We start from the raw sequence: 24,564 nt of genomic DNA, 5'->3' as shown, positions 1-24,564 counted from the left end.
AACAAGCCAAGCCAAAGAGTACTACTATATGGACTAGTATTGAGTTTGAGTGGAGTGGTCAAGCACGCGTCCCGTCATTCTTTAGGCCAACTCCACCGCGCGACCCTATCCTGTCCGCCCCCGTTTGTTTGGGGTAAAAGGGACAAAAAAGGCGGCCCAGCGCGCGGGAGCAAACGGACATTTGTCCGCTTTGTGTCCGCTTTCGACCCATCCCTGGCCCAAACTTGCGCTGGTTTTGGGATGAAACGGACAGCGCACGGACGGGTGGGATGCGCACGCTTGTCCTCCCCTGGCCCGCCTGTCGGTGGGAGAAACCAAAACCCCCACGGCCATTTGGCGCCATTTCCCCCAAACCCTCCCACGTCCCTCCCGCCGCTCCCCCCTCTCTGCCCCGTCCATGGCCGACGCCCCGCCGAGTTCCAGCGGCCTGGCCGTCGACCCGACCGCAAAGGTGAGGAAGAAGGCGGCAAAGAAGCCGCGGTCGGAGTACACGCCGGAGGAGATCGCCAAGTTGGACGCGGAATCGGCGAAGAGGAGGGAACGGAGAGCGGTCGTCAAGATGAATGCCGCCGCGGCCAAGTTCAAAGCCCAGCGCGAGGAGCTGGAGGCCGCGCGGCGCAAGGCCGCTGCCGACGAGAAGGAGGACCTCGTCAACAAAGCGCACGCCATCCTCATGCTTGGCATGGGCCGTCCGGCGGGGTTCCATGCAGCGGCCGCCGGCCCGGCGAGCACAGGCTCGTCGGTCGCCCGGCCTACGCATTGCCAGTCGCCGACGTCGCGCGTCGCGCCCATGTCGCCCAGCTTTTCTCCGCCCAGGCACGACGGCCAAACCCGTTTTTCGGCGTCGCCGGACGTGAGCTTGTTCGCGCCGTCCACACCACGCCCCGCGGCCGTCATCGACCTCAACGTGACGCCTGGGTCCAGCAGCGGCGGGCGGCCTTCCGTCGAGATGTAAGGAAAGCAGGCGCGTGCACCGTTCACGGGCACCATGCCGGCCCCCCGCGTGTTGTTTGAGGAAATGCCAACCTCAACGCCGACGGTGGACGACCCCTTCTACAACCAGTACATGGAGGACGTGATCTTCCAGGGTGGGCATGGACGTGCTTACGACCTCGATGAGACCCAAAGTCAGGATGGCCGTGCCCAGTACGTGCCCGATGAAGAGGCCGACGATCGTGCTGGTTACGACCATGGTGATTCGTGGCATGAAGACGATGACATCTATGTCGAAGGTGAAGATGAAGATGAAGCCAATGATGTTGATATTAGTGGCGCTCCATTGTTCATAGACGAGCTCACCCAAAGAGCGGAAGCACAAAAGAAGCGGAAGAGCATTCGCACCGGGTCATATACACAAGATGAGGACAAGTTGATTTGCCAATCTTGGATGGAGATTAGCCAAGATCCAAGGACCGGCGCGCAACAAAAGGGCATTGTTTTTTGGACGAGAATCCACAAAACATTCCATGAAAGGAAGATGTTTGAGCCCTACTAAATTACAAGCAACCGTGGCATCGGTTCGATTCAAAAAAGATGGTTGTTTATCCAACAAGAGTGCAACAAATATTGCGCCGCATTTGAGAGCGTTGAAGCACGGCCCGTGAGTGGTCTCAGCGTTGGAGACATGGTATGCTCTTCTCTTTATAGCCCTTGCTACGGCCATGAGACTTGTTGTTGTTGATCATGTTCACTTGTTGTTGATCATGTGGTAGGCATTTCAATCTTTGGAGGCATTCAAGGCCCGGCACAATGACAAGCCATTCACTCTTACGCATTGTTGGACGATCATCAACAATTGCCCTAAGTTTAAGGATCAATACCGTGAACTTCAAAGGAAAAGAGGCAAGAAGACGGCCAAGTTCGCTGGAGGTGGGGATGGCGAGGCGTTGAAGAGGCCGAGGGGCAAGACCAACTCCAAGGTGGACGACATCCGTGACGCCTCATCCATGGCCTTGCATGAGACATTGCATGGCATGATGTCACATAAGGATGTGAGGGACGAGAAGAAGCGGCAAAGCAAGGACGAGCAAATGAAGCAATACCTAGATCTCCAAAGACAGAAGCTTGAGACGGAGGAGGCGGCCAAGAAGAGCAAGATAGACATGGAGGAGACGGCCCGGCAAAGGCAGCTCGACATGGAAGAGGCCGCCCGGCAAAGGCAGCTCGACATGGAAGAGGCCACCCGGCAAAGGCAGCTCGACATCGAGGCCGACAACGTCAAGGCCAGGCAGAGGCAGCTCGACATCGAGGCCACCAATGCCGCCACCAAAGCAAAGGAGGTGGCCCTAGCGATCATGAGCGTGGACTTGTCGAAGATGAGCGACAAGATGAGGACCTGGTTCGAGGCCAAGCAGAAGGAGATGCTCGAAGCCGAAGGCCTGAACTAGGTCGTTCGATCGGCGTGGCCGTTCTTTTTGGAGGCTGGCATGGGTGCCGCCCGCCCGCTGGGCCGCTGGCATGGGTGCCGGCGAAAAAACATTCATTGTGGAGGCCGGCCGTGTTGCCGGCCGCTGGCTGTGTTGCCGGCGAGGACAACTATTCATTTTGGAGGCTGGCTGTGTTGCCGGCTGCTGGCTGTGTTGCCGGCGATGGTCGTGTAGGCCGCTGGCTTTGTTGCCGGCGTGAACTGGGGTCGTGAACTGGGGCTTGGCATTTGAAACGTCCCTTTTTTTTAAACTAGACGCGGACAGGATGGGGCAAAAGGATGCGTCCGCGCGCTGGGTGCACGGCCGACGCATCTCAGGACAGGCCCGGACACGACCCTAATTCTCTACCCAAAGGGACAAAAACCGAACAAAACGGATGTCCGTTTGGGGTCACGCGGTGAAGATGACCTTAGTATCTTGGGCAAAGGTACCGCCACCCCTCGTACAGGGAGCATGACGAAGCGAGCCGTCGCACGTCGCAGCTGGGCAGACGGCCTCGGGAAGGATATCTCCTCAGCTCTCGGGAACACTCGACTCCAAAGCTTAGACGCCTCGGGACTTGGATTTTAGCCTCTTGTGTCGTTGTTTTCGGGTAGTCATTGTTATTTTCTAATTTTTTGGGAGGAAGGCCTTACTCTATTCATCAAACTTCAGACTAGCTATAGTGGGGGTAATTTTAACAGTAACATTGAGTCCAACTCAATAAATATGCTTATGTAGCAATGAGTTAATGAGGAGAGAGATAATTTGAGTAACTTATACTACCCACAATGGGTAGTAACATACTCCCTCCATCCGTGAATAAGTGTACATCTAGCCTTTGTCTTAAGTCAAAGTTTTAAAACTTTGACCAACTTTATAGGAAAAAGTACCAGCATTTATGGCACTAAATTAGTATCACTAAATTCGTTTTGAAATGTAGTTTCATAATATACCAATTTGATGTCATACATGTTACTACTCTTTTCTATAAAGTTGGTCAAAATTTTAGAACTTTGACTTAGACCAAAACGTAGAAGTACACTTATTCACGGATGGAGGGAGTAGAGTAGTAACATGTCCATGTTACTACCTCTATAGTGAGGAGTAACATATGTGTGGTAACATAAAACACTTCATTTATTAGTTTATAGACTCATCTTACCTTGATATGTGTAATGTTACTCTTTCTTCATTTATTGCTTGCCACATCATCTATTTTATCTAGATATGTGTGATGTTACTACATATGTTACTCGCACCGTGGGTAGTCTTAGCCAGTTAGTTATTGTAATATCACATGTCCCAATGCAATATGAGTCTATAACCTAATAAATGAAGTTTTGCATATTATCACACACTTATGTTACTATCCACTATGAAGATACTTCCTCCGTTTTTATTTACTCCGCATATTAGAGTTGACTGAAGTCAAACTTCGTAAAGTTTGACCAAATTCATAGAAAATAATATAAATATTTACCATAACAAATTTATATGATGTGAAAGCACATTCAATAATAAATCTAATGATATTAATTTGTTATTGTATATGTTAATATTTTTGTTTATAAAATTGGTCAAAGTTTATAAAGCTTGACTTTGACTAAAGCTAATACACGGACTAAATAAAAACGGAGAAAGTAATAACATAATCTAGGAATATGTGTATGTTACTCTTTACTGGCCAGTCTCACAAAATATGGAGTATATATACATTCTCATGTGGCTGGCTAAACCACACATGACACCCTGAGCTAACGAAAGAGATTTTTTTTCCTTCTAAACTTACGTGCTTCGGCTTTGCTACACACCTACGTAATGGTTTACGAAGGGATAGCTTACTTAACGAGATGGGAGAAGTCATTGGAGGGCATGCTTAAACTGAATTTTGATGCTGGTTTTGATAGTGACAGCGGCACCGGGGCGATAGGTGCGATTCTACGGGACCATACGGGCTTCTTTGTGGCAGCATCATGCAGCGACATCCCATTCGTACAAGATGCGGCAACAACAGAAGCACGGGGATTACGAGATGGACTCCTCCTTGCCAATGAAATGGGATGTAACAAAATTTGCGTAGAAGGTGATTGCATGGAAGTTATTGAGATCATGCAAAACGGAGGAAACTCACTTGGTCCGGCAGCGGCAATTTATGAAGAATGCTCGTTTTTAGCTCGTAATTTTATTTCAATAGAATTTTCTCATTGTCCTAGAGAGGCCAATATGGCGGCAGATTTGTTGGCTAGAAATTCAAAGGTATCTAGAACCATTGTCTGGAAATCAGAACCTTCGGATTTTCTAGTAGATGTATTGATAAACGATGTATCAATGTTTGCACATGAAATATAAACCGCCACGATGGCATTTCCCTCAAAAAAATGAGATGGTTGTGTTTTATTGGGCTTAATTAGGGGCACGACCCACCCCTGAAAGAGTAATGCTATACCTATGTAAGGTTAGCTACGAGTTTTACGTAAATCAAAACATGGACAGTTAGGATTGGAGGATTAGGGGGTGAAGGGGCCCACCACCTGAAAATCAGGAGGGAGAGAGATTTAGTTAAGGAAATTTACGTAACCTTTCGTAGTGAGTTTCGTAGATGTAGCATTATTGCCCTTGAAAATGAAGGGTGGGGCTGCTTATTTAGCGGAAGAAGGATTTCGCAGGTTTACTTACAAACTTTTGGTAGGTGTAGCTTTATTCGTGATTCGATATTAGAAGCACTATCCTCAAAACTAGAAGAGGTAATATTATTGGAAGTCATAGAATTTGCGCTTAATGCTTAATTTGGTGCTAAAACTTTAAAAATACAAAATTACAGTCACTTAACTTGACTTGAGCATGTACATATGGTCATAAAATACATATGCAAGTGTATCCGTGTTTATGGCCCACCTGTTAGTGAATGGAACCACTCAGATGACGCATTGAATAAAACACCCTTGTATATTCTTTATTCGGAAAAAGCTGTGAAAATTAACGCCAAAATGGAACTGCCGGTTGTTGAACCAGCCACCTACTCCACCGATCTCGTCCACATGTCAATGACGGATAACAAATTAAAGGCCCGTTTGATAGCAAAGTATTTTCTAAGTTTTCTAAAAATACTACAGTTTTTTAAACACTACAGTTTAATTTAATCTAACCTGTTTGGCTATCAGTAAAAACTGTAGTTTTAATACTACAGTATCTTCAAAACCACAGTATTATCTCTGTCTAAAAAAAAGAGCCCTCAACCTTTTTTTATAAAACTGAGCAAGCGAACAAAACGCCGCATAGCTAGCTTCTTCCTCGCTCTCCTCTTTCCAAGCCGTAGCCACTCTGTAGTCTCTGCAGCCATGGATATTATCATCCTCCCAAGGCGCACCTCCTGCCGCCGGCCGCGCTGTTCGCCCTCCCGCCGCTCTGTTCAACTGCCTCTTCTTTTGGTATGCTAGCTTTGAGCCTTTGTACGTGGTCGTTCAGTGCATGCAACTGGTTGTTGTGCATGGCCGTGTCAATGTATGCGGCTAGCTAGCTAGCAATACGCATGTTGTAACTGCTTGAAACGACTAGCTAGCTAGGAAATTTAGTTCGTTGCATACAAGCATTTGTCAAATAGGGTCATGGTATTCTCAATACTCTAAAATATCTTGATATGTCAAAACTGTGGTATCATGTACCTACAGCCTAAAATACTGTGGTTTTGCAATACTTTGAGTTTTGCAGTACTTTCCTATCAAACACAGCCTAATATTTATTGAACGATGGCCCACAATGTTATTTCAGAATAAAAATTAACACAAAAAGGAGTAGAAGCCAGATCTCAAACCAACAACCAGGGCCTTGAAATCAAGTCGCGCTAGCCACTACAACGTGCAAATTGACATGTTCAATATGGATGGCCAAGAAACATGTACTAGAATAAAGGAGCTCATGGAGTGTAAGAGGATATCTCCGTGTATCGCTTATGTATAGGAATATCCTAACCTATCTAATTTTGTATGATATGATTGTGATTTTCTTTGGCTTTGAAAGCATGTAACTCTCATGTATTCCTATATATATGTAACACGAGGACCACCTCTATGTGTGGCGCATTGCCTAAATATTCTCGTTTACTTGGTATCAGATAGATCGATCCTCTCCTCCTAAACCCTACCACGCCGCCGCCAGCCACTCCCCGATCGTCGTCCCCTCACCATGTCAGGCACTGGCGCTTCCACCAACTCCTCCCTCACTTCCCCCTCCCTACCCGCCTCCCACTCCACCACCGCTGGCCCCCTCATCAATGCCACCATGCCCGCCTCCGCCTCGCCGGCTGTGCAAGTCGCCAGCGTGCGCACCCACGTGCCCGTCACGTTGGATCTCCACACCTCCAATTTCACCAAGTGGTGGATGCTCATCCGCCTACTCCTCGACAAGTACGACTTGCTTCCCCACGTCACCACCGTCACGGCCGCGGCGGACCGCACGCCGGACTAGACCCGCGAGGACTACGTCGTCCGGTCCTGGCTGTACGGCTCTATCTCTGACGAGATTCTTGATATGATCATGGCGGAAGATCAGACGGCGCATGAGGCTTGGACTCTCATCTCCAACCTCTTTCTGGATAACCAGATGACTCGCGCGGTCTACCTCGAGGCCGAGTTCCGCGGCCTCGGACAAGGTGACCTCTCGGTCACCGCGTATTGCCACTGCTTGAAGGCCCTCGCCGACGCCCTCGCCGACGTCGGCACTCCGGTCACGGACCAAACCATCGTCCTCAACTAACTTCGCGGACTCAACTCGCGGTTCGCCGACATCACCACGATCGTGACCATGCAGAACCCGCTCCCGATCTTCGGGCAGACGCGTTCTATGTTGGTTCTCCGCGAGACTCAGCTCGCCAACACCTCCGCCGTGGCGAACCAGACCGCCCTGTACGGCAGCCACTCTTCCCAGGGCTCTGGCCTTGGCAGCGCCAACTCCAACCGCGGCGATGGCAACCGTGGCGACGGCAACTCCAGAGGCGGCGACAACCGCAAAGGCGGGAACTGGCGCAAGAAGCGGCAAGGCGGCGGGTCCAGCGGCAGCAACTCCGGCGGCTCCCACGTCAGTGCAGGCGGCCAGCCCGCGGTCGGCCCGTGGATCTGCTTCAACCCATACACGGGCCAGCCGTTGTAGCCCTAGGGCGCTCCCGCTCCGCACCCAACAGGTGGAGCCAGCCTGCTTGGCCCGCGTCTCCCGGTGCTGCCACCCGCCCAGGCGTTCACTTCCCTGGCTCCTCTCCACAGCCAGGCCTTCGGCACCAACGCCCCCCGGTCCCTGGCTACAATCGGGCACCTCAGTGGGACTGCGCCGCGCTGATGGCTGCCTTGAACAACGCTGCATCGGCCTCCAACATCGGTGAGTGGGTCATGGACTCTAGAGCCACCTCCCACATGGCTTCCGACCCCGGTATGCTTCGCCACCTCCTCCCTGCTTCTTCCTCCTCAATATAAAAGCATGATGCAAAATGGACGTATCAGCCACCGCCCTACTAGGCGGAAGCCTTGGCCACCGCCACCGATCTCATCAACATACGCCCCTCAGCCCATCGCGTTCGCCATCCCCTACATCCGCCTACACAATACACTTCCCGACTATAGCATGCTCCGTGTCTTTGGATGTTTATGCTACCCTAACCAATCCTCCGTCGCCAAGCATAAGCTAGCGCCCCATTTCGTCCCATGCATATTCCTTGGTTATCCCTCCAACCATAAAGGGCATCGGTATCTAGATCCTCAAACACGTCGCGTCATCATCTCTCGCCATGTCGTCTTCGACGCGACGATCTTTCCCTTCTCCTCCTCTCCGGATCGCCCGTCTAAACCCCTTGCGTCGTTGGATTTCCTCCTCCACCTCGCAGCCACCGACACCACACCCGCCCCTCTCCTGCGGTCCAACCCGCTATGCATGTCAACCCCTCGCCTTCCCCTCACCCCTCTGCCCGCTCGCCCGCGAGCGCACCTAGCCCCGCTGGGCCGCCGAGCCCGCCGCCTAGCTCTCCCGTTCTCGTTGGCCCGCCGAGCGCACCCACCTCCCCTGGGCCTTCGACCACACCTGCATCTGGTTCGAGCACACCTTTCCCTCTTGTCATCGTGCACCAGCCACCCTCCCCTAGCAACACCCACACAATGCTTACTCGCGCCAAGCGTGGCCTCTTTCAGCCCGTCGATCGTATGAATCTTATGGCTTCCGACTCCTCCATCTCTCCTCTTCCAAAAACATACCGGGGTGCTCTAAACGACCCACACTGGCGTCGTGCCATGCACGATGAGTTCGAGGCGCTTGTCACTAACCGGACATGGTCACTTGTTCCACGGCCACCTCGTGCTCATGTTGTTTCAGGGAAGTGGATTTTCAAGCATAAGTTTCATTCAGATGGACGGCTCGCTCGCTGTAAGGCTCGATGGGTGGTTCCCGCCTACTCTCAACAGCCGGGCATCGACTTCGACGAGACGTTCAGCCCGGTTGTTAAACCGGCCACCATCCACATCGTCCTCACCATTGCGGTTTCCCGTGCATGGCTGATCCACCAGCTTGATGTCAAGAATGCCTTCCTCAACGGCAATCTTGACGAGGAGGTTTATTGCCAACAGCGCCTAGTTTCATTGATGCCCGCTACCCCGACTATGTGTGCCATCTTCACAAGTCGCTCTATGGCCTCAAACAGGCGCCCCGTGCATGGTACCAACGGTTTGCTCTCCATGCTCATCACCTCGGCTTTGTTGCATTGAAATCAGACGTCTCTCTGTTCATCTACCACCACGGACACCAGCTTCCGTACATCCTCCTGTACGTTGATGATATTGTGATCACAGCTTCTACATCCGCGCTCCTTCAGCACTTGACGCAGCAACTACACTCGGAGTTTGCCATGACAGATCTTGGAGACCTCTCATTTTTCCTCGGCATCTCGGTTAGCCGGGACACTAATAATGGCATGGTTCTCTCCCAGCGACAGTACGCCTTGGATCTTCTTCAGCATGCAGGCATGGCCGACTGTCATCCATCGCCCACTCCAGTTGATGTCAAGGTCAAACTCTCGGCCACTGATGGTGCTCTGCTTGATGCTGCTGCTACCTATCGGAGTTATGCTGGTGCATTGCATTATCTCACTCTCACCCGTCCAGACATCGCCTATGCTGTGCAGCAGGCCTGCCTCTATATGCATGCTCCCCACGAGCCGCATCTACACTTGGTCAAGCGTATTCTTCGCTACATCAAGGGTACACTCGACCTCCGCTTGCACATTCCTCGGACGTCGACCTTGACTCTCACGGCCTAATCCGACGCTGACTGGGCGGGTTGCTCTGATACTCGGCGGTCTACCTCAGGTTACTGTGTCTATCTCGGTGACACCTTGGTCTCTTGGTCCTCCAAGCGACAGACCACGGTTTCCCGATCGAGTACTGAGGCGGAGTATCGTGCTGTGGCTCACGCTGTTGCAAAGTGCTGCCGGATCCGTCAGCTTCTTACAGAGCTTCATCACCCTTGACTACTGCCACGGTCGTTTTTTGTGATAATGTTAGCACAGTGTACATGGCCTCCAACCCGGTGCAACACCGCCGTACCAAACACATCGAGATCGGCATTCACTTTGTTCGCGAGAAGGTGTCCCTTGGTCAGGTCCGTGTGCTTCATGTGCCATCATCTCGACAGTATGCTGGCATTATGGCGAAAGGCTTACCCTCGCAGCTCTTCTCGGAGTTTGGTTCCAGTTCGTGCCTCTTGCCAGCTGACGCACAAACTGAGGGGGGGATGTTAGAGTATATCTCCGTGTATTGCTTATGTATTGGAATATCCCAACCTACCTGATTTTGTATGATATGGTTGTGATCTCCCTTAGCCTCCAAGGCATGTAACTCTCATGTATTCCTATATATATGTAACACGAGGGCCGCCCCTATGTGTGGCGCATTGCCTAAACATTCTCGTTTACTTGGAGCTGGAATCTATGGCCAGTGCAGCCCATTTTGCATCTGTTCTTTTTTGTAGAAATTTGTATATAGTATGTACTTATAATTTCAGTAATAAAAATAACCTTCAGATAACTATTTGTTATAAATATTGTACATACAAAGTAAATAACCTACTTTTAAATTTCTCCCTGTATTATTTTAAAATGTTTATATAACTCAAATAATATTTATGAATTATTAAAAAATTATAAGTAAAAATATTTACAATTTAGAATTTTAATTTTTATTTGAATATTAAATTGTTCATAATATTTAAATTATATATTTTAATATAAGTCATGAGTAAAAATTATAGACAAGTGAATATTCAAAATATTTAATAAAAATTTTATTCATCATTTTTATAATTTAAATATAATCCGTCAATGTATATTTTTTTATGAATTTACTAGACATATTTATTTAATAAAGTATTTGATGTCTGTATTAACTAAATATTGTTTACATAATACACAGGTTTATATTTAAATTTTTTTGAGAAATAATAATTTTCTGTCTGTATAGTATTTTTAACACACAAATATTTGAACTAAACTTTTTTTACTTATGTTTTTTTAGGAAGCAAAGGGCTTTATTGGATTATAACAACGTTCTCAGGAATGCAAATAATTTCTGGTAAAGAAACTTGCCAACATGGCGCCCTGTGGCTAAAGAACTTATGTTTTGTAAAAATATATGAAAAATTGCCCGTGCAAAATGGGCTGCAGTTTCTGCAGCCCATTTAAGTTCCATATGCATTTATCTGTATGACTGTATCTGTCATGTGAACATGATTGGTTGAGTCGCTAGATTTTTAAAAAAAGCTAGACTGACTAGTGTTTTATTTTTCCCTCAAAAAAAAAGACTACTGTTTTATTAAAGCTGGGTCGTGGGTTCAAGTGCGGGCGCCCGGTTTTTTGTCTTTATTTTCGCAGTACAGTGGTGCTTGCTCTTTTGGAAATAAAAATATTGTAAGGGGTTTGGTACAAAACTATGGTCGGCTTTTTCTAGGAATAAAAGAATACATGGGTGTTTTGTGCAAAAATGCATCGGCCTAGAGCCCTCACTCACTGAGGTAGGGCCCTACACACGGATACGTCTGCATACACGTTTTGTGACCATATGTTCGCTTGAGTCAAGTTAAGTGACTGTAATTCCGTATCTTCAAAGTTCTAGCACCAAACTAAATATCAAGCGCAAGTTCTGTGACTCCCAACGATATTATTTCTTCTTTTTACTGCTTCAAATGGACGAAAGCTAGATAAAACGGACGTCCGTTTGTGGTCGTGTGTTGGAGTTGGCCTCAGAGCTCTTGTTCCCTGGACCGGAGGGCGCCTCGACGCGACGCTTGTCGTGGTACAGACGACGGATATTCACAAGACTGGACGTACGCTGGCTTGCTTTCTTTCCAATCAGCTTGTACCGTTGTGCGTACCGTCGACGAGCTGGAGCCACCAACGGAGTGGCCACCTCCAGGCTTTCGGACAAAGCCATGGTTTGGAGCCATAGCGTAGCAAAGCAAACAATACTACTACTAGGTGCTGTGAAGATTATAATTTCAACCCCAAAATCGTCTTATGTTTAGGGACAGAGGTAGTACTATTCAGGGAACCATGTAGGTGTGAAGATTCACAGGTTTACCGTGGAAATTGTTATTTGTACTTCAACCAAGTTCACATCCACCGCCGAAAATATGTTAGTGTGCTATTTATGTAAGATCGGTTTCTAGCCACCGTGAAAAATACTATGTTATAGGTCGCGGTGCACTACCTAAGATGCCTAGTGCATAGGTACGGAGGGAGTAATAAGCTTTGGTGAGAAGATAAGTTCGAAGATCTTGGACTTAGGAATAACAAATTCTTGACCAAAAAGACGCTCCAAAATAATCAATACTTGTAGCTACCATAAGTACAGTTGAAAAGTGCTGGTATACACTGAAAAATTGTACAAACTCCCGAGAGGATTGCACGTTTTAGTTTCACGGGGTCTCCGGGTCACATGAATAAAAACCTAACGATAAAGAAAAACACATGAACATGAAAGTGCAGAATCGAGGATTGCAGAATATGCAGAAATTGCGAGATATGAATGGGCCAACAAAATGTTTGGTTGAATGTGAAAAGTTCTGAGTGTAGGTGGACATTGAATTCAACAATTCTTAGGAATTTTGTGGAATAAGCATATACTATCTAAAAGAACGTATGTCTAGCTTTTACTCTGTAATTATGGCCCCACTAGCTCCATATATCTGGTGACCCGTTTCATCGATGAGGCTGCGGGTGCCTCCGTGGCGTCATCGACTTCTGGTCCATGCCATCGCAATCGCGGCCTCTGAAGAACATGGATAAGACGCTAAGAGTCACAAGGGATGACACTGGATATCCACTGGGCACCCTCCTAACCCCAATTAGATTGATTACACTGTTGGTGAGTTCTTTTTTTTTGAAAGAACCGGTGTATCACCGGCATTCATATATTAAGAGGAGAGAGGCGGAAAATATGTTCATGATCAAGTGATCATGGTGGATTACAAGACGTAGGCATGAAAATAAGATATGTGATGGCCCTAGCCCGGATCGCCCAGAGGAGTCGCGAGGCATTTGGCTCCTGCCAGCTTCCAACCTTCTGCATCTCTCCTGATTGCAGCGACGACATTGCATACTGGGCTTGACTCGTGCCTGAAGGTGCGATTGTTCCTTTCCTGCCAGATGTGCCAGGCAGTTAGGAAAATCATTGTCTTGAGCTTCTCTCTGAGCCTCGGTCGTGCCTGTTGGAGGATGCTTCGCAGCCGTGGGGCAGAGGTGGTTGTGTCTTGGGTGTTCTCTGAAATGAGCGCGAGCTTGTCGCAGTCAGCCCAGGTTGCAATCTGCCTCCAAATTGCTCTAGAGACTGGGCAGTCCCAGAACAGGTGAGTTGAGGACTCCAAGTTTCTTCTGCAAAGGGAGCAAAAATAGTCATTTTCCCATCCTCTGCGTTGCAATCCGTCGTTGCACCATAAGCGGTTGCGGAGGAGCAGCCAAATGAAGATTTTGATGTTTCCGGGAGCCCAGGTTTTCCATATGAGCTGCTTGTCGTCTGTCTTCGGGCATTCTCTGAGTTGCAGCTTGTACGCTGATTTGGCGCTGTAGCTGCCAGTGTTCTCGGTGTGCCGTGTGATCTTGTCCTCCACATGAGGTTGCAGCACCGGGTTTGCAGCTCGCAGCGCCCTCCATAGAACCAGGAAGCTTTGAACAAGGCCGTCAGTTGGGCGGAGGTTGATATCTTGCACCCAAGAGTTGTCTGCCAGGGCATTGGCTACACATTTTTTCTTTCCTTTTGAGCGCTTGAACAAGGCTGGGAACAAAGTGACCAGGTTGGGGGTGGTGATCCATGGAGATAGCCAGAACAGTGCTAACTTTCCGTTGCCAAGGGTGACCGTCGTCGCAGAGTCAAATAGAGCTCTGTCGGTTTTGTCACATGGAAGTTCAGAGCCCTTCCATGGTCTTTCCTCACTTTGCCATGATAGCCACAACCATCGCTGGCGCAAGGCACTGGAGAATCTCTGCAAATCAAGAATGCCGAGGCCACCGTTCTCCGTCGGGATGCAGACATTTTTCCAGGCGACCTTGCATTTACCTCCACTGAGCTCCTCGTCTTGAGCCCAGAGGAACTTCCTTCTAGCTTTGTCAATTTCCTTGAACAGAAGCTTGGGAGGCCTGAGAACGGAGAGGGCGGACGTAGGGATTGCTGATAGAACTGAGCGGACGAGCACCCTCCTTCCAGCTATGGGCATGAGTCGCCCCTTCCAACCAGCCAGTCGTGCACGGATACGGTCCAGGATGAACTGGAACAAAACCATCTTTGGCCTTCCCAGGCTTATCGGCAAGCCCAGATATTTGATGGGGAATTGAGTTATTTGGCCACCAAAGCTGTGGAGAACCTCCTGGAGGTTTATCTGCTCGCATCTGATGGGTGTGACCGAGCATTTGGTGATGTTGAGGCGCAGGCCAGATGCTTCTCCAAAGCGGGAAATGATCTCAAAAAGCTTGTCAAGTTCGTCCCTGTCAGGGTTGGCGAAAATGACGGCATTGTCCGCGTACAGGCTAGTGCGCAGCTTTAGCTCTCTTCCTGGTAGAGGTGCAAGGATACCATCCTCGGCCACTTTGGCAATCAAACGGTGGAGAACATCCATTGCTAGGATGAACAGCAGAGGCGATAAGGGATCTCCTTGCCGCAGGCCTCGACGGTGTATCAGTGGGGGGCCCGGGTCGCCATTCAGCAGGAAGGAGGACGATGAGGATCGAAGCAGCAACGCGATCCAATCCCTCCAGCGAGAGCTAAAACCCAGTTGCTGGAGCAGTTCAAGAATGAATTCCCATGATACGGAGTCAAAAGCTCTAGCAATATCCAATTTGATGAGCAGTGCCGGTTTCTTCTTGCGGTGCAGGGAGCGAACTGAATTCCTTACATACAAGAAATTGTCCTGCAGGCATCTTGATTTGATGAACGCACTCTGGGCCGGCGAGATTACAGCAGAGATCTTGTCAGCTAATCGGAGAGATAGCACCTTGGTGATTAGCTTGGCGAGGGAGTTGATGAGGCTGATTGGCCTGAAGTCGCCTACTGAATCAGCTCCGTCTTTCTTTGGTAGCAGCGCCACGAAAGCAGAGTTGATCTTGGCAAAGTTGGCTCCTGATAAGGCGTGGAATTGGTTGAAGACAGCCAGCACCTCGTCTTTTATGATATCCCAGCAAGTTCTGAAAAACTGTCCGTTGAATCCATCCGGACCCGGAGCTTTCTCCGCTGGCGATGCCAGAACTGCAGCCCAAATTTCAGCTTCAGTAAAAGGGGCATCCAGGCCTTCGCTTTGGATAGTGGGCAACTGAATTTCAGCCCAGTTGATGGTGCAGCCTCTTGTCTCTGTGGAACCCATGATCTTGCTGAAGTGCTCGTAGATGGTGTTGGCCTTCTCATCATGCTCGATCGCCACCCGACCGTTGACACGCAGGGGGTGTATGAAGTTCTTCCTTCTCCTTGAGCAGATCTTGGCGTTGAAGAATGCAGTTTTGGCATCTCCTGCTTTCAGCCATGTAATTCTAGAGGCCTGACGCCGCCGCGCTCGCTCCACCGCTGCCAGCCCCACCACTTTTGGCTTGAGCAGTTTCCTGAAGCTGAATTCAGCCGGGGTTAGCTGCCGCTTCTCCATTGCCACATCAAATCTCAGAATGATTTCGGATGCTATATGGAATTGCAGTTTGAAATCACTGAAGAGGCTTCCACTCCAAATCTTGAGGTCTCTGGCCACCCTGTCGAGCCTTGTTCTGATCCTGCTGAAAGCACAATTTTGTGTGGCCGGGCGTTGCCATGCCCTTTGCACTGTCTCCCTGAAGTGAGGGAATTTGACCCAGAAGCTCACAAATCGAAAGCGCGCTCGACGAGGAGGAGCGGTGGCGCTTGCCAGGATCAGAGGGCAGTGATCGGAGCATGATGTAGAGGCGGCTACTAGCATGAAGGAAGGAAAGAGGGCCTTCCACTCAAGGTTGACGAAGAATTTATCGATGCTAACTAGCGTTGGCGATCGCCTCTCGTTGCTCCACGTAAATCTTCTGTTCTTGCATTTGACTTCTTTCAGCGCCGCCGAATCAAGAGCAGTTCTAAACCTACTCATCATTGCTCTGTTCAGGTTGAGGTTATTTTTGTCTCTCGCCTCGTAGATGACGTTGAAGTCTCCGTTGATGAGCCATGGAGTACCTAACGGCGGGGCTGACCTAGCTAATTCGTCGAAGAAGGCCTCCTTGTTTGTGCCATCCGACGGGCCGTAGACCGTGGTGAGCACAAAGCTTGTAGTCGAGTTCACAAGGGACACGATGGCTGTGATCGAAAACTGGCCTACGGCTTGTGAAGAGATGGAGACGATATCTCTGTTCCAGAAGATCGCAATGCCACCTCTAGATCCTAACGCCGGGAGAACTACGGTGTCTCTCATCCAATTGCCTCCTATGTCACTAACCATGGCTTGAGACCAAATATCTATTTTTGTTTCCTATAAACAGAGAATGGCCAGTCTCTATGCCGCGCAAACTTCTCTAACAGTTTCTCGTTTTGCCGCCGAATTGAGGCCTCTAACATTCCAAGACATGATAGCGCAGTTGATGTCATTCATGGGGGCACGAGAGGTTTCTCCAGAAGACTAATACTAATATGAAGGAAATACACATCAACTACATCCGTGGCATGTCGACGGCCACCAATAGGCCCCAACTTCCGTCGACATGGAAGCTTCTCCTCTAACCAAACACTAAACATCTGCCCTAACTCAAGCCAGTCGGAGACTGACCGCCTCTGGAGACTACAGATAAGTTGCAGTAACATAAACTACGCTTTCTCCCCGAGGGGAGCTCCGTCCGGGCCGGCGAGGCCGGCGGCAATGCGAAGGGCAGCTGGATCCTGGCGTGTGAGCTTTGCCAGGACGATGATGTCATCCTCCGTGAGTGGCTCGTCGAACTTCTTGATCAGGGCTTTGGCCGCCTGAGGTGTCATCTTGTCTTTTGGACCCAGTAGCCCGAGGTCGCGGATGATGCGAAGAGTGGCACGGTGCGCCACCGGCACCTCCGTGCGGTTGCCTGCCTGGCGGGCGCTCTGACGCACTGGGGCTGAAGCAGTCCTTGTCTTCTTGGGTGCTGACGGGCGTGGCGGAGGAAGCAGGGCGGGCTGGGCGTCAGCGAAGAGGCGACGAGGCGTAGCTGCGGCGTCTTGGTCCTGGATGCCGAGCTGCTGCACCCTCTGGGTGACTGCGCCCAGCTGCAGCCCTACCGCAATGGCTGGAGCCGGGGCGCAGCAGGCCTGTGCAGAGGGAGCAACAGCTGCTGGCAGGGTGATGCTGCTGGATGCGTTGTCGGGGAAGTAGAGCGGCTCCGCCGTCGCCGCCTCGGCTTCTAGATCGACGTCGTTAGCCACAGCAGGAGGGGGCATGGGAGGGGCCAGTGCTGGTGCGTCGTCAAAGAAATCAGCCACCGGGTCGGATGGGGGCTTCTGGGCAGGGGAAGGAGCCGACTGCACTTGCTTGCCCTTGGAGGAGTTGCGACGGTGCTGATGCTCACACCGGCTAGAGGGCGTGCGGCTGCGTTGACGTTGCTGGGGCTGGTCTGTCGCCTCGCTGCCACGGGAGGAGCGCCCGCGCCCCAGCAGGGTGTCCTTCTAGGAGCGCCGGCCTCCTCCATCGTCGCCATCGTGGTTGCGCCTGTGGCCGCCGAAGGGCATGCCGTGGCAGCCAGTGCTCACCACTGCCGGCCTGGAGCGTTGAGACCGACCATGGTCAGCAGTGGCTTGGCCATCTTCGACCTTCATGTGCCAGGTGCCGGGGTAGACTGCTGGGAACGGCCTGGTGTCGACCTCGGACTCGGAGGAGGGGAGGCCGCTCTGAGGCAAGGAGGAGGAGCGGGGGGACAGCGGCGTCCAGTCGTCGACGCGATCGACGTGGATGAGCAGGTCCCGACGCCGAACCCACGGAGGAGGGGCGACGTCGCGGCTCGGCGGGGAAAAGCCATACATCTCTTCGGTCCGGCCTGCGCCGCGCTTGATGAACCAGAGGGCGCGCTTGGTCAGGATGTGGGAAACGTCCCACACCCAGACCCACACACCGAAAGTCTTCGTGTGATCTTGCTCGAAAGTTCTGGAGTCGAGCCGATCCACCCTGCACCGGTTGCCAAGGGCCTCCTCAGCGCCCTCGAGCGACCAGAGCTGCATCGGCAAGTCTTCTATCACCAGCCGCACGTGGAGCTTGAAGTCGTCGTGGGTCATGTGATCATCCTCGTGCCAGGGCTTGATCCGGAGCGCCCCCCCCCCCCCCCCCGGCGTTGACGATCACCATGCCCTGGCGGACGGCCAGGTCATGGTGCGCAGGGAGGTTGAAGCGAACGAGGAAATCCTCCGGGTGGTCGTAGGTGACCCTCAACAGGTGTGGGGGAATGCGCAGCTGCGCCTCCAGAGCCTTGCCAACAGCCATGGGGTTGGTGGGGCGCAACTTGTCGACGGCATTCAGCAGAACAGCATGGTGGCGAAGGATGGACTCCTGACGCTCCATGGCTGGGGTGGAGGTGATGATCTTGTGGCTCTCGCGGGGGCGACGCGAAGGGTCAACGTGGAAGTGGAGGCTAGCTGCCATGGCGGGTGGCGGTGGAGGGTGGTTGGGCGGCGGAGGGAAACGGAGACGCTGGTGCAGTGGCGCCGGGCCACCGGCGGGGCGGTTGCGGGGGTTACGGCTACACTCCCTACCAAAATGGCCGGTGTTCTTGCAGTAGATGCAGCGGAGAGGGTCTCTACAGTCGATCCGTCGATGCTCTGTGCTAAGGCAGCGGAAGCATAGACCCTTGAAGCGCCTTAAGAAGGCAGCGCGACCCGCAGAGGCATTGAAGGCGGGGCGTCGGGGTGCGCGCCGGAGCGCTGGGGCGTCCGGTGGGGATTGAAGAGCATGCCGGCTTTTCCGCGAGCGATACGTGCTCCATCCCTCCTCATCTCCAGAAGGGGAATGGTCGGCGGCCGGCGACGGAACAACCACGATGGATCTAAGCTGGGGTCGCCCAGAGAAGGGAGGCGCAACAATATCCAGTGGAGAAACAGGGGGGCGGCATGGGAGCACTCACCCCGGAGGAGGAGGCGCGGCGGATCCGGTGATGGGATGCGCGGCGACAGCTGCGAATCTAGGACCTCGTACGGACCGGAGGGCGTAGGGGTCGCACCCCCAGATCCAGGGGTCGCCCATGCCGAACGGCCCGAAGGCGAGCCGACAGGCGTTGAAGGCAGCGGAGGGGATGAGGCCATGGCCGTTGATGAGGCGCAGCTGCCCGAGCGGGCAGCCACGGGGGCTGGTGGCCGCCGCGGCCGGAGTGGCCCGCAGCGCGGAGGAGGGGGCGGAGGCTGCCAGGTGGGAGATGAGGTAGCACCAGTGCGTGTCGACACACTTGCAGCAGCACAGCGACTTAACACTTGGTGAGTTCTTCATTGACTCGGAGAAGGGAGAATGCTTAAAAATCAGGTAATATGTCTAATTCAGATCCCTCGTTTATCCTTGATAGCTTGGTATGATGCTATCGTTAATAATATTGCATCCAGATAGCCGAAGCACCAGACAACCTTGGCGATCACATATGTAGCAAAATATCGAAGTAGCAACCTGGGACGTATTTTGAAATGTCAGTGACCAGGAGAAAAATCTAAAATGAGGAAACTAAATTATCTGATAGTATTGTGCATGGTCACCAGAACATAGATAGTATGTTGAACATACAGGTTAACCAGCTAACAGAATATCAGTTATGCATGGTAACTATGAAAAGATCATACAAATAAAAATACTGACCTGCGTTTTGCTTTTATCGTCCTTCTGGATGTGCAATATCTGAAAATATGGCTTCCTGTGCTGCAACGCTAATTGTTGAGTTGGTCGATGGTCTGTCTGAATCCACCGCCATGATATGAAGAGATGACGCACCCTTGGCACATCTGCTGTTGTAGCTTGCACTATCCTGCAGCTGGAGTGCGACCTCAAGGTTCCAGAGTACATCACCCATTGATGGCCTATCTATGCTACGATCAGCAACACATTTCTCTGCTATCTCTGCAAAAATCCTTAAGCACTCAGGGGTGATTTCCTCCTTAACACGGGGGTCAACAATCTCCTCGAGTACACCATTCTTCAAGCAAGATAGCGCCCAGTCACGCAAGCTCACTTGCTCTCGGGGAGCTCGGTGTTTATCACAGGGCGGGCACACAGGGTCTCAAACAACACGACCCCGAAAGAGTACACATCTGATTTTTTGGTGAGACGCTGCAGCCGGAAGTATTCCGGATCAAGATATCCAAAGGTGCCTTTCACAGCGGTGCTCATGTGGGTGTTGTCAATGTCTGGACTAGCCTTAGACAAACCGAAGTCGGAAACCTTTGCCATGAACCTATCATCCAATAGGATGTTGGTGCTCTTAACGTCACGGTGGATGATTCCTAGCTCTGTGCCAGTGTGGAGGTAATGCAGTCCTCGGGCTGCACCGATGCAAATCTCAAGGCGCTGCTGCCATGACAGTGGTGGGTTTCTGGTGTTGTATAGATGCTCACGCAATGTTCCATGAGCCATGTAATCATACACCAGAATCATCTCATTCTTCTCCTCACAATAGCCAATCAGAGACACAAGGTGGCGATGTCGGAAATTGCACAACATCTCGATTTCAGTCTGGAACTCATGAAAGCCTTGTTGGGACTTCTGGTTACATCGCTTGATCGCCACCTTTGTCCCTCCGTCTATATCGCCGCTGTAGACATTCCCGAAACCGCCTCTGCCGATGATAAGTGCTCTATCAAAGTCTTTGGTGGCAACTTGAATTTCTGCAAATGAGAAATGGCGGACGAGATCACATGAAGACTTTCTTTGTTCAGTGTGACGATTCAGATGTCCGTAGTCGGTCTTGCAAGAACTCTTCGTTACCTTCTTCCGCCTACAGATGACATGCGTGCTGAAAATGACAATCAACATCAAAGAAAAACCACCGATAGTTCCAATGAGGGCTGCTCGCATGTTAACTTTGGATATATTTGTACTGGAAAACGGTAGCTTGAAGATCTCAAGACCATTCAGTATTGCATCAAAGTACTCTGGTTTCCTTGAAAGATCAGGGTGAAGTGCAATCTGCATCTCCACCTGATCGAAACCATTAGCCATGGTAACATAGTCTTTGTATGCTGTTCTACCGATTCCTCCGCTCCAGACGATGACATCCATTTGCTTCTGCGCTGTCTGGCCATTGATGTAGATGAAGAACGACCTCTGATTTATCTTGGTAAAGGGGTACTTAATCTCACAGAAATGGAACCTTAGGAGGTAGAAGAACCCCGCATCAACTGGTAAAATCCATGTAAGGTTGTAGTTCAGGTTGGCCTGTGCATTTGACCCCATCGACCGAGCTGTACCGTAGACATCTATTGGAGCGGTGTAATTCGGCACTGCTGGTGTATACGTGATAGTCAAATTACTGTCTTTGGAAAATGATATCCCAGAGCCACCAAATATGTATGGGGAATCTTTGGCCCATGAGCGGTAAAGCCCAAGTCATTTGTCGGGGAAATGTCTTCGCCCCCAACATTGAGCCGGTACATAGTCTGGAAGACCGTGTCAGCTCCGAATGAGAATGGAATTGTGCTACCACCACTGACAAGACTTGTGTCGGATGTTGTGAAGATGTCAGGAGTGGGCACAATCTCAATGCCATTCACAAATGCATAAGAACCATACTGATGTGCTGATGGTGCAAAGGTGAGGTCAAAGCTGCCATTCACATTCACCGAGAATTCACTGACAAGGTAGGCAGAACTGGTCGCCTGAGCTGTTTGCGAAGCATTGAAGTCATTTAAGAGGACAAGATTCCGTGTCGTGACACTGAAGAAGGCGTCTGAGACAGCATAGTTTACGTAAGCAACCGGATAGAAGTAGAGGCGTAAGAACATGCGGCCTGGGCTGACAGGGAAGGAATAGGTGTAATTTGAAGTGAAGATGCGTGCGGTCATATAAGGGACCCTGGAGGGGAGTGAAGGGTCTTGGACCGCAGCATTGGCTGCAACTCCTTTCAGTGATGGCGCGAACTTGGAGCCAGCGTCCCCGTCCCAAGTACGACCAGTGCTATCATCAATGTTTTGGCTTGATGCTCCACAATCTAGGAGGATGATGCCAGAGGCCGTGGAGGTGTTATCAGCCGCCATGGCAATCAACAAGAGAGCTAACAGTCTGAGGAATGTGAGGGTAACTGGTAAGGTCGGGAGCACCATTGCGGTGGTTGGTGTACCAGGATAAAATAATTGGGGACTCCGTTACAGCAACTTGCTACAGGGGGGCAGTTGTATAGAGCAAGAACATTGTGATTTTCTTGGAATTTGAGGCAAGAAAATGTCGGGAAAATTGAGGATCGTAGGATCGTGCTATTGTTTAGTGAAGAAGGCACACCTAGAGAGCCACAGAACCTGCAATCGCAGCAAAAAAGAAGTTGATAATTCAGTAAACTGAATCATGGCAATTTGAACAAAAGCTCATTGATGCAAGACAGAACATCCACGTGTCTGAGTAAGAGAACACAACTAATAATTGCAAGAACTTTAGTAAATTGAAGTTCCTGGCATCACCGAAATTTGGGAACAGTACCAGAAGACAGATATAGACAAAGCCTGCTCACTAATTTCTTTCCAATAGTAGTGCAAATAAGAAGAAAAAAAGAGTGCAAGAATTTAGCTCAACAGAAGTAGGCAATATATATCTCACAAGGGAAGATCCAGCATGTACAAACAGAACGTTTAAGAAAGAAATCAAGTAAACATTAGTATACATTTGTGCTTGAAAAATTCACACCAAGAGGAAACACATGGAGCAACAGTCCATCATTTTGACCTGCGGAGCAACAGTCCTGAATGATGATTCCACATCTACAAAAGAAATTGGTGGACAACTTGCCTTTTATTTTGATATTTACCATAAAAAGAGGTCTACTCTTCTTACTAGATTCGAAATCATACTTTTTTAAAGTCTAAAAACAAACAATCCAAGCAGGAAAACCTGAATTGTTGTCACTCCAAAACACACAGTATGGTGATTGTGCATGAAACTCAGGGGAACCCCTTGGCCAAATTTGGGGCGGAAGCTATAAATATCAGAAGCCTTCAGAAATTGGAGCCCAGGAATGGATACACAGAGCATATCCAACTGGATCAAGATAAAGGAGCTCGAAAAGAACGGGGAGGAGGATGCATGGTTACCTGAACAGGAAGGCCGAGCTTATGTGGGAAGAGAGATCAAAGCCACGGGCGAGATGAAGGCATGAGCGGCAGCTGTTACAGCACTTTTGGTGGGCAAATATGATGAGAGATTGAGCATGCACACACCCTATGCCTTAGCGGGCAAAAATATGTGACATGCCACACAAAGGAGTAATTTGAATGCTGAATGAACAGCACGCCAGGGCAAAGGATAGTCAAAGAATAAATGTTGAAAGGTCTCATGTTCAAAGCAAAACAATCATCTCACCATCTTTGATTTTTCACTCCAAAAGACTATACATTTGGCACCCACAAGAATGGCCTACTGGTTTTCCATGCCATAGCACGACTGCAGGGAATTAAACTTTATTATAAAGATACAAATGTGTAACATTTATAATGTTATTTCAAACCGAACATATATGTTTCATAGAAACTTGCCACATGCACAACATGAAATATACTAGAAAATCACAAACGATTCAGACAAAAGAAGGAAAGATTTAACTAGTTATTTCGGCGAGATCACAATAGCATGGTGCAGATTAATCACGCTACTCTACCCCCGATCATAAATCACTGAACTTAAACATGTATATTGCCCATCGGAAAGTCGTAGTTCCATGAAAGCATAGGGTTGTTTATGCTATGTAGTAAGTGGAGCAATTTGTGACCAGTCAGCCAGTCAAGAGAATAGAAAACTACTGCCAGGATAAGGACATCGTTTTGTGCTACCATTCCATGGATGAGATTAGCTGGACGACTAGATCCATGTTAATTCCTCGTTCCAGATTGGCACAAGGGAACAGCTTGGTTGTGATTCTATTGCAAATCGCATTCGATTTTCCATGTGGAGAAGCTTCCTAGCAAACACCAGGACACTACGTAACTGTAGACTAATTAAACATGAGATTCAAGAGTTATATTTCAAACCTCGGTCGGTCAATGGCTGGACCGCATGTAGGTGCTGTATCTTCTGGTATCGAATTGACATATCCATCTATCTCATCCACTAACGTATATCATCAAGCCATTACGACAGGTGATGAAATTTCAGTGCTTTACTTCAGACACTTCAGAATCTGGCAATGCATAAACTTGCCCTTCAACTAGCCGCTCTTTGAAACACATTTTTATCTGTGTTTGTGAATTGTGATGTATATTGGCTTGGATAGTTTGTCCCTGCAAGTGATAGGCCGGAAGAAGCATCAGCATGTTGAGAAGACCAAAAGATAAGTGTGCTAACTGGAGAATTCTTTTTGGTGTCGAGGTTCAGGCTTCAGGCAGGGAATGTGTCAGCCACTTTATCCTCGATCGAAAAATCTCGACGCTGAACAACGTGTGGCCATGATTTGAATTGAAGGCTCCCCACATCAGTGGGAGACGCACCCGGCCCCGGACTCTGTACCTCTGCTTTGAAG

General features: G+C 49.9%; 1 protein-coding gene and 1 pseudogene across 1 annotated transcript; one reads left to right on the top strand and one right to left on the bottom strand.

The window, feature by feature from the left end:
• The first annotated feature begins 6,590 nt into the window (after window positions 1-6,590).
• LOC147978355 (uncharacterized) lies at window positions 6,591-9,699 on the top strand (annotated as a pseudogene).
• Window positions 9,700-12,281: 2,582 nt separating this feature from the next.
• Window positions 12,282-23,940, bottom strand: LOC125542641 (receptor-like protein kinase FERONIA). Its single transcript, XM_087546237.1, is given in 5 exon segments — window positions 12,282-12,703; window positions 19,710-20,087; window positions 20,090-21,451; window positions 21,454-22,357; window positions 23,144-23,940. Coding segments are annotated over 3 exon segments (2,439 nt in total). The 5' UTR covers window positions 22,166-22,357; window positions 23,144-23,940; the 3' UTR covers window positions 12,282-12,703; window positions 19,710-19,722.
• Between the last annotated feature and the right edge of the window lie 624 nt (window positions 23,941-24,564).

The sequence above is a fragment of the Triticum urartu genome, chromosome 3A (assembly GCF_056163025.1).
Source record: "Triticum urartu cultivar PI428250 chromosome 3A, HENAU_Tu73, whole genome shotgun sequence".
Taxonomy (NCBI): Eukaryota; Viridiplantae; Streptophyta; class Magnoliopsida; order Poales; family Poaceae; genus Triticum; species Triticum urartu.
This window is presented reverse-complemented; position numbering and strand designations above follow the sequence as displayed.